General features: G+C 47.7%; 1 protein-coding gene across 3 annotated transcripts in view; it reads right to left on the bottom strand.

The window, feature by feature from the left end:
• The window catches only part of LOC146201857 (uncharacterized), an 83,944-nt gene that overhangs the window by 25,374 nt on the left and 44,016 nt on the right, over positions 1 to 14,554 (bottom strand). For all 3 annotated transcript variants that reach the window (XM_084587820.1, XM_084587822.1, XM_084587819.1), the window contains exons 10-11: positions 12,889 to 13,037; positions 6,353 to 6,512 (exon numbers count right to left, since the gene is read on the bottom strand). In XM_084587820.1, coding sequence (XP_084443946.1) covers positions 6,353 to 6,512; positions 12,889 to 13,037 — 309 coding nt within the window. The remainder of the gene's footprint in view (positions 1 to 6,352; positions 6,513 to 12,888; positions 13,038 to 14,554) is intronic.

The following is a 14,554-nucleotide window of genomic DNA, read 5'->3' as shown; positions in this document are numbered from 1 at the left end:
CATCTTTTAACATCAAATTTGAACATGCCATGCGGTACTAAAATCAAACAAAGATCTTGGTTTGGTTCGGTCTATGGGGATTTGCATCCCAAAGCGACTTGAGCTATCAGGGATGCTGCAGTGGAGGGCTCCCGATAATTTTTGAACACCTGCGGTCCTCAACGTGCACCGATATTTGCACAGCACTACCCACTCCCCAAGAAAGCAAAGATCATAAATATTTCTGCCCACTACTGATGCTGTCGCTAATAATGCATCTATGACATCAGTGTTAAAACTGTTCCTTTTCTTCATTTTTGGTGCGCAAGCATTATATGTACCTCCCATTTGTTGATTTTGCTGATGCCTTGTGTCTGCTCAAAACTGGCCATGGCAGAAGCTGCCAACATGGGCAGCACTTTATAATGGGAATCAGACACACCAGGTACCTTAATTGGATCACAAGTCAGACATGCTACACCTAGGCCACGCAGGCACGTTTCTACAGCTTGGTCAAAACAGGGCTTTATATCTATTTAGGGTGGTCTTTCACATAATGTGGTAACTTATGACTGTATGCTAAATATGTGCGACCAAAGTGAAAACTAAGTGCTAGTGCACATAATCACATTTGGATTAACCACGTACGTTAAACTGGCTGTTATTTCTTTTATAACGGTAGCCAATCATCTTTTCAGACTCCAATAATCCGGACTTGCACCACATTTCGGATTTCGTTCGGGAACTGTCATGCACCCCCATAACAACATGTAAATACAGTCGAACCCTGATATATCGAACTCGAAGGGGATCGCGAAATAGTTCGATATATCAATAATTCGATATATCGATAATTCGATATACAGAAATTGACTTGTGATGGCACTTACGATGCGAACAAATGATACCGTATTTGTCGCGTAATCAACCCACTTAATGAACCCACCCTCAATTTATGCACCCCAGAATTTTGAAAAAAAAAAAAAAAGTGTTAAGGCCAGCTCGCTCACATGCAAGCGATTGAGCTATCTCAGCGACGAGCGGCAGCGACAGAGCGAGAAATTTCCAACTTGTTGGAACTGCATCCCTCTCGCCGCTCGAGCCACCGGCAGCTCAAAACAAGGTTTCTGCGTCGGCAGAAATCTCGAGCATTTTCGCTTGCATGTAGATGGCGCGCGCCACTCCGTTTCGGTTGTCTCGTCCACAGCTCATTTCTTGGCAACGTCCAATATGCTGCGCAGCGATAACGTCACGGCGCATTTATCTTTTGATAGCTTCTGCGGTGGCGGGGTGCGAACTTGGCAGAGTGCCCGTGATGACTTGATTGCGCAAGCCTGGTTCGATTATCACGCCGCGCTTGGGGCGGGCGTCATGATCGCAGCTGACCGCACACTTTCGTTGATTCATACATGCAAGGATAAACAACTCCCACAAAAAACAAAACAAAAAAACAACTTGCTTCTTAACGTCCGCAGCCGCCATATCTTACGCTACGCCGCGCATACAGCACATCAATAAAAATGAACGACTCTAGCAAAAAAAAAAAAAAAAGAGAGAGAGAGAGAGAGATCTGCCGCTTCTTAACGTCCGCAGGCACCATAGCCACGTCAGCCGCCGCGTGCAGAGGGTTCGCAACACACGCTGAAGAAAGCGTCCGACGTCTGTTTGAAAACGGGCCGAGCTGGCTTGGCGCAAAGGTAGCGCATGCTACTGCGAACAAAGGCTGGGAGAGAGGAAGGAGAGAGATAGCTTGGCAAAAGAACGGGCACACCCATGCACATAGCTTGCAAACGTCATGTGCTGGCGCATGGGAAACAATAACTGCAGATGCGCACGCCTTTGGGGAATGGGCGCAGCGCTGCCCAGACCAGCCGTTGCTGAACTGTCCCCTCTCATTCCTTCCGCGCATGGCCATTCCTTCCGCGCATGGCTTGAAAACGTTACGCGGCAAACGGCCGAGGGTGATGCGACTGTCTTTGGGGAAGGCACACTTTCAGTGCGTGGTGCAGAGTTCGATATATCAAACGACCAGTGAAATCGAGTTCGATATATGACGCGGCTTTCCTATACTTTTACATGGGATTTTCAAGGGGATATTTCGTGAGTTCGATATAACCAAAATTCGATATATCCGTGTTCGACTGTATGCCAATATTTCAGACTCTGTGGAACCTAAATGTTTCTAACTTTTTTGAACAAAATAGGTTTCAAAAATACTTTTGAAATCGGTTTTCGGACAAAAGCTTGTTTTTTCGGCACGATATAGACACAAGCAGGCACTGCTGTCACAGGCAACAAGTTCTTTACAGCCATGAGAGGTGCCATCTTGGATAGTGGATGGAATCATTCGGATTGACTTGCTTGGCTATTTGTTCACCACTGCCATTAAGGTAGTGGCAATAATGGCACACTCTTTGTTGTTATCGAGGTGGCCAACAAACAGCGCGCAACCGCACTGAAAATAGGACCGGTGCAGTATCTAACACGGCTTCGCCGCCACCACCCATGGAGCAGGGAGGGGGGCGGTGCATTCGGAGTTGCTTGTTCCTGTGAATTCCATCTTGAAGGAGCTGCACGCTTTCTGGCGGCACACGTGCCTGCCGCGTTGAGGCCAATCATCATGTATGCACTGGCAACCCGCTGTTATGGATCAAGCTAGCGCATGAGCATGGACGGTGCACTGAAGCAGATCGCGGCAGTGGATCGTACTATAACTGTCCGCTATCGGCTTACAAATGAAACGTGGAGAGAGGTAGAGTTCACAATTTTAAAAGCCTTTTTTTTTTTTTTTTGAAGAAGAAGAAGAAACGTAACTTTCTTTTTTAAAGCTCAGATTTTTTTAATTGCTCAATTACTCAAGACCATTTTCCAAGTCCCACAGAGCCCAAAAAAAATTGGTCGGCGACTGTATTCTGAAATTCTCAGACAGATCCACGCCGCTCGTGCATGGCAAAAGAGAAAGTGGAGGCTTACGTCCATATTCACAAACACGCCCCAAATCAATGCTGGAGTGGAGCGTTCTCACAAGAAACAGCCGCTTCTCCACTCCAGGGAGGATTCGGATTCATGAAAGCCCCTCAGTGTTTCCTCCAACACATTCTCCTCAAGGCTACCTCCTCCATTCTAAGCAGCGCAAGAGGCGTATGGAGATAAGAAGGTGAACTTCTGGCCCGAAAAATGTGGGCTAAAGTGTGTAACACACTCACTTTTTCATATAAAGTCTTCTAAACAACTTTCAAAAGAGACCTCGACGTTAACAGTTTAGTGGAACTTGTTTTGTGGGCTGGATGAAATAGGCGGCTGTGAAAAATGGCCAGAAATGCTTTTGCATCTGGCAACAGTCGCTGCTGGCGACGTAGAGTTTACACAGAACATCACGTAGGCACGGAGAAATGGTGTGAATACTTCGGTTTATTTTTTGATGTCAGATCTACGCTCTGCTTTGCCCCTTTGACTTTCTGTTCCTGCCAGGCTTTGACAGACTTTCTTTTTATTGCCAGGCTTTGACAGACTTTTCTTTTATTACCGGGCTTTGACAGACGTCAAAATATATTGCAGGCAAAAAAAAAAAAAAAACGTAAAAGCCGCCGACTTCCGCGAGCATAGCTCTGACTTTCATAGGGCTCGGCGGCGAGCGGTGAAAACATGCGTGCTGCTTTGCAGCGCGTTGCAGCTCATGCACACTGAATTTGACTCTCCGGAAGAAAATGCCGCGTGCTGTTTCCAAACAAGTTGGGAGTCCCAATTGAAAACGTGCTTGAAAAGCCATGCCCTTCGTCGGCCGCGAATATCTCTCTGTAGGACGAGCACACCGATGCGCTCCCTCGACAGCGCCGCGCGTCCGAAGACGTACTACATACCCTCGGGCAAGCCATTGACGCATGGGGTGCAGCACAGATGTCCGCACATTCTTACCGTGCCACCGGTGCCCCCAACTTACTGCATGCAACACGCTGTTCCCCCACAAGTTCGCCGCTGTCTGCGGAAGCACGCAGGGCGAGCTACAGAAGGAGTGCGCCGCCGCTCGACTCTCTACTCCGGTCGTGGGCGAGCTCACCATTAACGGTCAAATCGCGCCTCAACACCACACTCGGTAGGCTCCGAAAAGTTGTCCGCTTATCCGGTGACGACTTGAAATGTGCCCGCGCCACAGAAGTGTGATGGGATGATCAAATACAGCACTGGTATCGGCAACTGACGGTTCACGGATGACCACGCTCGGCGAGAGCGGCAGGAACAGCAGGTGGCTAGCCATGGCTGCACCCGTAAAACGATAATGTGCCAGAAGTCCCGGGTCACTGTCACTCTCAGCCGATGCTTTAGGGGAAGGTTCGGTGCATCCTCGTCATGTCGGCTTGTGTGAAAAATTTGGTATACCGGTAGAACGAAGTACACACAGCAAGTGAGCGATTCAATGTCCACTATGTTTACAAGTGAAGTGGAGGTTGAGGAGCGGCCAAGGTGGCAACGTCACCGACTCGAGATTCTCGAGAAAACTCAAGTTTTCTCCGCCGCTGGAGGAGCGATTCAAGTGGAGGTTGCTATCTGAAACGAAAAACAGGGCTCGAGGGCTGTTTGGAGTAGAAGTTAGAGTGAAGATATGTTTGTGAATACGGCGGTTAGTCTGTTAGTAGTAGCTTCAGCCGATCATGCATGCTTGTTTTTAGGAAGATTGCAACTCTTGAAAACACCCTGTACAGTCGCCGACCAATAAATCGAACGCTGATAATTCGGACATGCTCGTTTATTCAGACAGCTCTGCGGCCCCACCACTGGCCCCATAAACATGATGTATAAGGACGACCGATATTTCGGACAGCCTCCAGCTCTATATTCGATAATCGAGGCTCTGAGCAGCGCTTTTCTTGGTGGCCGCTTGTAATGCGCAGGCTGCGCGGCTGTGGTGTGTGCAAAAATTTTAAATTCACCTTCGACCACTGGCTCGTGCGGTCACTTCCACGCGACTCCTTGTAAAAAATAGGGTGCCTCGATGCGCGCGCTTCCCCCGCCACCATTCCTAGTAAAAAAAAAAAAAGAAAGAGGAGACGAGCACCATCCTTTGGCGCCTACTCGCAATAAGCGACAGGACAGTTGCGACGGGAGAACAGCAGGCGGCGCTCCACTACTGCTTGCTTTGTCTTGCTTGCCCCTCGGGTGTGTTTGGCCTCCAAGCGTCTTTGCCACCAGTTTGTGCTCGTTTGTTCAATGCCTCGTGTGTGAGTAGCGTTGTGCTAGGTTCTTTCCAGTGGCCATACGACAAGGTTTCGCTTGAGTTTGACGACGGGCCATGGCAAATGGCGGCAACGGTGCCTTCGCGGTCCGTGCCGACAGCGGCGAAACGTGGGAAATACACGATGCTGACAATGGCGAAGAAAGCAGCCACATAATACAGCAAGTGCTGAGCGGGCGTTCACAAGTCGAAGTTGCCCGTGAGTTCGGCGTCTCAAAGCAAACGATATCGTACTATATGACGAATAGGTCTGAAATTCTTGAGGCCAGGGAGAAGATATCAACAGCTGAACAGAAAAGGCTACGACAAGGCCTTTACCCGAAATTGGAAGAAGCGTTGAACATCTGGTTTAACGTTACTGTCGCTCAGCGTGTTCCTGTTTCTGGCCACCTTTTGAAGTATAAGGCTGAGACCCTCGCACTGCGGCTTGGCATCGAAGGATTTCAGTTCAGCGACGGTTGGTTCAGGAATTTCAAAAAGCGGTTCGACCTCGCCTTCAAAAAAATGTGCGGTGAAAGTGGTGCAGTGAGTAGCACACTGGTCACAAACTACCGTGTGTTGTGGAGCCCTTGCATGCGGATCTGACTCGAGCTTTTGCAGTCCTCGCATCAGCGTACAGTGATAGCATGACACTAGTGGACATACAGACAGATTTGGTTGCACGTAAGCGGAAGTGCGTGCAGCAATACATTGACAAATTCTTCCCGAAACAGGCGCCCTAGAATGTAAATAAAAAGGTATTTTTTGCTTCATTCGTTTTTTTTGGACATTCCATATTTCGGACTTGTTTACATTCCCAGTGGAGTCCGGATTATCGGTCGTTGACTGTACAGGAAGGCTGCAGAAAAGTTCTCGCCGTTGTTCGCAGAATGAATGTGCATAAAACAAAATTCCATTAAGTAACATGCATTATTGCAGCTGCTGCTCCAATGCCACAAAATGCTGCCATAAAATGCGGCCACTGTGGCCAGTATAGTACCCACATCCTTAGGCACAGCAGTCGAGCACCCAACAATTGAGCCACCCCAGAGGGGTGATGAACAATTCCCTGTCTACACACTTACCAATCACAAATTCCACAGTAACGCTGATGTAGGAATCTTAAGCAAATCAACAGATGAAAAAGCAAAATATTTTGCATACCTGGTTCAACACCAATAAAGCTAAAAACAAAGCTGTCTTCAGTTGTGAACCCTTGTGCTCGAAGCATAACCTTATTATTAAGTGATGCTACTGGGTAGCTTTCAGTTCCCATGGAAAACTTCTGAAGCACAGGGCCGTTTTGGTAGAAGTCCGAGACCACCTGCAAGTATAAGGAAAACCGTAATTAGATTCACCTGGGGTCTTTATAACTCCGAGGCATTTTTAAATGCGAATAAGTTCATCAAACTGAAGGAAAACTGCACAGTGATGTTTAACATTTCTCTCACAACACAGGGGGAACATGAATGAAAGTAGACTGATAGTTAATGATCAACCTTGAAAGTTATGCCTTCATTCTGCAGTAGGCATTTATCCAAAGGATCAGTACTATGCGAAGTGTGAACAGTGCCAGAAGTGATAACTAGGGGTGCGCACACACTCAAATTTTTGAATACAAATGGAGCTAATTTTTTTTCTGGTTCACATTCATATTAATTTATGCCCGGGAAAAATATCCAAAGATCGAGTTTAACGCCCGTATTCAAAATGCGCCTCGACTCGACGCTCCACCTCCAGGAGCAGAGAATACAGCCGCTTCTCCACTCCAAGGCCGATTCAGATTCATGAACGTCCCTTGACGTTTCCTCTGACAAGTTCTTCTCAAGAATACCTCCTCCACTCGAAGCCTAGCAAGTGGCGTATGGAGACGAGATTAAGGTTAACTGTTGGCCCGAAAACTGAGTGCTGAAGTGTGTAACATGCAAATTTTTTTCATGTCAAATCTTCTAAAACTTTCGCAATCGACCTCGACGTTAACAGCGTAATGGAGCTTGTTTTGTGGGCTGGATGAGAAAGGTGGCTGTGAAAAATGGCCGAAAACGCTTTTGCATCTGGCAACAGCCGCTGCTGGTGATGTAGAGTTTACGCAGAGCATGACATAGGCTTTGAGAAATGGTGTGACTACTTCGGTTTATTTTTTTGGTGCGAGATCTACGCTTGGCCTTTGCCGCTTTGTCTTTTTGTTATTGCCAGGCTTTGACAGATTTTTTTTTTTTTTGCCAGGCTTTGACGGAGTCTTTTTTTTTTTTATTGCCGGGCTTTGACATACTCAAAATATATTGCAGGACAAAACAGGGCTCAGACAGCTCGGGGGTGAGTGGTGAAAACATGCCTGCTGCTTTGCAGCGCGTTACAGCTCATGCACTGAATTAGACTCTCCAGAAGCAAATGCCGCGTGCGGTTTCCAAACAACTTGGGAGTCCTAATTGAAAACGTGCTTGAAAAGCCATGCCCTTCGTCGGCCGCGAATATCCCTCCGTAGGGCGAGCACACCAACGCGCTCCCTCGACAGCGCCGTGCGTCCGACGACATACTACGTACCCTCGGGCGACGGGGAAGCCATTGATGCACGGGCAGCAGCACAGATATCCGCACAGTCTCACCGCGTCTCCATTGCCCCCCAGCTTACCGTATGCAACACTCTGTTCACAAGTTCGCCGCCGTCTGCGGAAGCGCGCAGAGCGAGCCATGGAGAATGCGCCGCCGCCGCTCGACTCCCGAGTCCGGCCGCGGGAGAGCTCACCATTAACGGTCAAATTGCACCTCAACTCTGCACTCGTTAGGCTCCGAAAAGTTGTCCACTTATCCGGTGACGACTTGAAATGTCCCCGCGCAACACAAGCAAATTACGATGATGCGACGATCAACACAGCACAGACGTCGGTGGCTGATCACGGTTATCTATGTTCAGCATGAGCAGCAGGGACGGCCGGAGGCTAGCCATGGCCGCATTCGTAAAACGATAGCGTGGCGGAAGTCCCGGGTCGCTGTCATTCTCAGCCGATGCTTGAGAGAGAAAGGTTCGGTGCATCCTCGTTGTATCTGCTTTCGCGAAAAGTTTGGTATACTGGCATAACGAAGTCCACGCAGTGAGCGAGCGATGCGATGTCCGCCATGTTTACAAGCGGAGTGGCGGTCGAGGAACGGATAAGGTAGCTTCGTCGGTGACTCGAGATTCCCAAGAAAACTGCCGTATTCACATTTGCTTCTGGAGAGTCGAATTTAGTGTGCATGAGCTGCAAAGCACAGCGAAGCAGCACGCGTGTTTTCACCACTCGCCCCTGAGCCGTCCGAGCCCTATGAAGGAGCCATGCTCAAGGAGTTGGCGGCTTTTACTTTTTTTTTTTCCTGCAATATATTTTGATGTCAGTCAAAGCCCGGCAATAAAATAAAAAAAAAAAAACCTCTCAGTCAAAGCCTGGCAATGAAAAAAAAAAATTCTGTCAAAGCCTGGCAATAACAAAAAGGCAAAGCGGCAAAGGGCAAGCGTAGATCTCACACCAAAAAAATAAACTGAAGTATTCACACCATTTCTCGAAGCCATAAACACTACTCACCAGCAGCGGCTGTTGCCAGATGGAAAAGCACTTTCGGCCATTTTCCATAGCCGCCTTTTTCATCCAGCCCACAAAACAAGTTCCACTACGCTATTAACGCCGAGGTCGCTTGCGAAAGTTGTTTAGAAGACTTGACATTAAAAACTGTGCATGTTACACACTTTAGCACGCAGTTTTCGGGCCAACAGTTCACTTTAATCTCGTCCCCATGCGCCGCTTGCGCGGCTTCGAGTGGAGGAGGTATCCTCGAGGACTACTTGTCGGAGGAAACGCCGAGGGGCGTTCATGTGTTCACGAATCTGAATCGGCCCTGGAGTGGAGGAGCGGCTGTATTCTTCACGTCGAGTCGAGGCGCATTTGTGAATACAGACAACAAGTTTTCTCCGCAGCTGGAGGAGCAATTCCAGTGGAGGTTGATTTCTGAAACGAAAAACAGGCCTCAAGGGCCGCTTGGAGTGGAAGTTCGAGTGAAGGCGTGTTTGTGAATACGGCGGTAAGTGTTCAGTGCTTTCCCCTCTACTGTTTACTGCATGACCTTGTCATATTCAACAGCTACATCATCAGATGCTGCTAGGCTTGAAGCTGATGCAAAATTCCACAAGCGGGCTTCCACAAACACCACACCTGGTAAAAACGAGGTGTCCGACCACCTGCTCCTAACAAATGCAATGCAGTGAACTTGTTCTGATCTTTCAATACTGGGCTTCCCACATAACAGTCATGCCTATACTCTACTTCATAAATCGACTGGCGAGAGGTCCACCATCTATGGCCAAATGATTTGTTTGTAGAATTTCGTTTAGAGCTGCCTATGTGGAGGGAAGTCTAGGTGTCACTGGTAGGCCAAGCAGTCTTATAACTACCCGGCTTTTGAATTGTACTGACATGTGCATAGACATGCGCATATGGCAAGCATGGCGATGACAGAACCTAGGAAAAAATAGCTTGGCAGCATAGTGCCAGTTTCTGAGCTTCATCGCCAGCCTACAGCTGTGGCAGTGACTATTGACCATGCATACAGCACCCGACAGAACCAAACTGTGTGCAGCTTTCAAGTGCTTATTAACATTTGGGTGTCTCCTTAAAACACATGTGTTTTTCTCTGGTTGGGCAGTTTCGGGCTGCTCACAGGCAAACATTCCAGGCCGATTCTGTGCTGGTAGTATTTAGCCAACCAACAGACAACAAAGTAGTGTACAAAGTGAGGAGTGCACACTGCCATTTTTAGATATCATTCCAAAGCCCATGGTTCTTTACGTGAAGAAGTTTTGCTGAATCTCTAGCATGATGCATGAATTTGTTCCTGTTAGTGAACAGTGCACATCATTTATGTTGCCTATAATGCACCCCTGATATAATTCTTACTGTTTATTTATTTTGTGTGTGCACATTGTGATTGTATGTCGATAATGCAGCCACTCGCCAGCACAAAGTTTGAATGTACAAAATATACTGACAGTCAATCTGTGCACCCAGCAGACATAATGATGGTATTCAAGGCCTCTCTCAAGAAAGGCTGCATATTCTAGCTGCAAGTATGCAATGTGCAAATGCGTGATATTAGTGTGTGGTCTTTCATATTTCCTGCACAGTTGAAAGGCGGATGTACATTATGAGAAATGCCTCAAATTATCTGACAGGTACCATATGCATACACATCACCTTGTATTTGACTATTTCCCAATACCGATCAGATACGTCCGCCAAGCAAGGTCAAAGTGCGCTCTTAATTCCAGCGTTCACTTTTATGCAATATGCAGCTGTTTGACTGTTTATATGCTTCCACAAGAAAAAAACATGCAATTAGATGACCAGCCATTGTCAAGATTATGTGCGAATTCCTCGTTGACAGGTATAGCCGGCAAGTGGCAGAACACAGCTGGGTGGAATGTATCCTAATTCTTTAGCGTCTACAATCCCATGAACGAGTTCACCGACCAAAAATCAAAATGACCACAGCAGAGTCAGTCACCATGCAGTGTCAGTTGTGTGCTCATTTTAAGGGGAGACGAGGGTCTTTGAACGGTTGAAAATGCTAAAAAGAATAGTGAGAAAAACTAATTTTCGGAACATTTATCCTTTCGAGCACCTTCATTCAGATTATTAACACTGAATTCGGTCAGAAAATGCGATAAAATCGACTTTCAAAACATCACGGCAGCCACGAAATGACCCCCGAAAAGAGAACATTTGTTCGAAATTCCCTTATGCCATGGGCGTTACAGCCCGCCAATCGTCGCCACCTTGGGCTTGGTTTGAAGCTGTTTTCTTTGTGCACAATTTGCACTATCTCAAAATGGTGTCGCTCAAGCGGAGTGGCTGGCTGCACCGTTTCGCACCTCCCATTGGCTGGCGTGACCAGTGCATCATTTTTTTTTCTGTTTTGCGTTCGTCCGCCGTAGCTGCCACTTCGCGCACGTCTGCATTTGCACTCATGTTTCTTGACGCACCACTTTGTGCTGAGTTTTTCATTGCGATCAAGATGCTAGAAAACAGTAGATTGTAACCGTGCACGTAACGAGTCTTTGGAAGCCGTAAGAAACGGGCGAGGAACTAAAACTAGAAGACGTCGGCCATAAGCGTGCCGTCTAGACAGTTGAGTCACAGCCGGTGCCAGACTAGTTAGATGTGCACAGAACATCAACCATGCTGCCCGATGATGACACCACGAGTTCAAATTACAGTGTGAATTGCATCCTGGATCACGGTACACTTTGAGCTGACGCTGCTGTCGCGTACTACCCTATGGCGGAGCCGGCGCACTGAGTGGTCAACGCAAAGTCCGTTCTGACGGGAAAGTCCATGGCCTCACGCGAGTTTCACCTCGGCGTTAGCGCGGAATGCAATGCTGGTACCGAATTCGTGATTGTGGACATGAAAGTTTTAAGCACTTTTATCGCGCACACGAAGCGCGGAACCTGCGGCTCGCGAAGAGTGAGCGGTCAACCGCTGGAGTGCCACAACGGACCTCAACTGTAGCTCAGCTCGCCGATCGCTTTCGCACTGGCCGCTACCGGCGTGATTATTGCTTCTTTTTGTCGCGTACTACTCCCACACAGCGCTTCCGCATATTTTATTGAGTACCCAACTCATGTGCATATTGGTTCTTCTTCTATTGTGGCAGCTCAGCCATGAGCTGGCGTCAAAGTACTACTACATCGCGCGTCGTCTTGCGGCGCGGCTGCGGTGGGGGTCGTGTGCTCAGAAAAAAAGAAAACAAAAAAGGAAAAACAATCTGCATGAATAACATACTTGCTGAGCGCCAGCTTAAAATGAAAATGCACTGCAGAATATATCGTGCCATTTTCCCCGACTTGGCGAAATTTTTTATGGTTTTCCTGACATTTCCCCGATTTTTCCCAGTGTATAAAATCTCCCAGACAATTCCCGGTTTTCCTGGTTGCTAGACACCCTGACCAATGTCTCCCCTTGATAACATGCAATAAATAAACCAAGAGCACAGCTTTTCGTCTGATGAGCAATGGCGCTTACGGTTTTTTCTTCTGACACGTCAAATGAAGGCATTCAAGTGTCACTGCTGGTCACATGCTTCTGAGGATTTCTCAAAGCCACCAAATGTCTCACGCTTGCATTGTTGCCGCCAATGTATACATGTGTGAATATGCAAAATCTTTATGTAATGCAAGTAATCTAACATCTTCCAACCAGCCCACCAAGTCACTCGCAAATGCTGAACAACCTAGCTGGAACTATAATCTATAATAGATACATTTGCCAAAAGTACCTGAGCAGCTGGGCCAGCAGCCAAGTGGCGATGTTGGCCCCTGATCCCCGGCTGCATGAGCGAACTGGCTAACATAAGCCTTTGTTCTCCTTCCCTGGATGATGGGAAAGTAAGCGGGTAGCATTTGCGCATTGCTATTTCATGTCTTTCAGGCAAGGGCGCTCGCTTACGTCAGTCAGTTTAGACTTGGAGCTGAGAGGCAGAGGCCAGCGATGGAGAATGTAACAACACTGTTTGGCTTCAAGCCCACATCAGTAGTCTTGGTAATAATGGTACCTGTCACAGGCACTCTTCAAGGTGCATTAAAGAATGTCATGGTCAGCTGCAGTGGAGTACATGAACCAAGCTTTAGAGATACCAAACATATGGCTAATAATCATGGAAGTGAAACTGACCTCAACGGAGGCACTGCCCTTAAGTGAAATGGCACTTGTGGACAGGAGCACTTGCATACTTGGAGCCACTTCAAGAAGGTACACTGAGTCCTTGCTTTTACCCGAAATCTTGATGTTACTTGCTTGATTTTTGAGGTGGCCTCCTTCAGCTGCACAATATCAGGTTAAGAAAAAACACATGAGAGAAAAAAAAAATGAACAACAAACAGAGCAGACATTTGGCTAAAGGCTGACTGGTGCACTAAGGGAGCAAAAAAGCCTGAGGCTATGCAATGGGAATAAAACAAAGTTTTATCCCAACGCCTAACAAAATGTTCAATGTTACTCCTTAAGTAATATAGAGCCAAACCCATCATCATCAGCAACTGGACTATGCCATGCAGGGCAAAGGCCTCTCCCATATTCCTTGAATTAACCTGGTCGTGCTAGCTAGCTGCATCCACCGACCTCTGCGAACTTCTTAACCTCACAACACACAGAGGCAAACACAATGATGGCCAAATTTTGTTTCAACGGTAGCTAAATATGAAACTGAAGTAAAAGCATTCAAGAGGTACTATTGTGCTAAATATGAACTGCAGTGAATGAGATGTAGGAGGAGTAAAGCTCTCGAAGCCCAGTGAACCCAACAACGTTCACAATGAAACCTCGATAATTCGAACCACATAATTTGACATCCCGAATAATTCTAAATATTTCTATGGTCCTTTAATTTCTAATGTGAATTTAACCATAAAATTCGGAGCGACCACCTGCAGCAGCCCTGTTATTTAGGAGGTTATCGATGCTATGCTGGCATGCTTGATCCCAATTTCGCCGCAAGCCAATGAAGCGACGGTCACCTCGGAGCCGCGAAGTGAGGCCGCAAAGTGACGTATATATGCGTAATATGCCGCAGTGCCCCAACCCTACAGCTCCCAGCACAGAAAACTCCTATGTGGTGTGGCTTGCCAACCGCAGAAACGCGCCCTTGCAGAAGTGAAAATGTGCTTCACTGCAATGCATTCGTGGGTACTCTCGGCGCTTTGTTAAAGCACAGCTGGATGGGAGGCAGCGGTGCGCACACTCTTCGCCCCTCCCTCTCCAGTCCAGCCGTGGAGAAGACATCATATAGTGGAGGCGATGGCTTCAAAGCATCTCCCACTCAACGGAAGTGCATGTCCTGCAACGCGACCACTCTTGCTCAGTGCCCTAACAGTACGCACATCGATCAACACTGTTCATTTTAATGGTGTGCCTTGGCTTAGAGGGTTAATGGGCACCTTGATTACCATATCTGCTCGTATAATGAGCCTACCCCACACTTCGGCGACTGAGCATTAAAAAAATTTAAAAAAATACCAAGTTTGTCGTCATGGTTCACAGCGTATTTGGCGCCAAGGCACTGCTCAGCGATAACGTCACAGCGTGTTTATCTTTTGACGTTAGCTCATATGCTAGGCATGTGCGTGTGTGTGTGTGGGGGGGGGGGGCGCCAAGAGTTCCAGCGCTCTTGAGGTCCATTCAATTCAGCTGCACACTCTGCACCAGTTCCGTAAAGTTCTGTGGTGCTGCAAGTGTGCAGCGCCAGTTCCAGCAGTTCAAGCACAGTATCGGTCCCCGCTGCTTCCTAGACGAATGGTAAAGTGCAGACCGGGACGCCTGCTAGCCTTGGCATCGCCAACAA

The sequence above is a fragment of the Amblyomma maculatum genome, chromosome 1 (genome assembly GCF_055883805.1).
Source record: "Amblyomma maculatum isolate TAMU_Amacu chromosome 1, ASM5588380v1, whole genome shotgun sequence".
Taxonomy (NCBI): Eukaryota; Metazoa; Arthropoda; class Arachnida; order Ixodida; family Ixodidae; genus Amblyomma; species Amblyomma maculatum.
The sequence above is the reverse complement of the archived record's forward strand: the minus strand, read 5'-3'. Positions and strand labels throughout refer to the sequence as shown.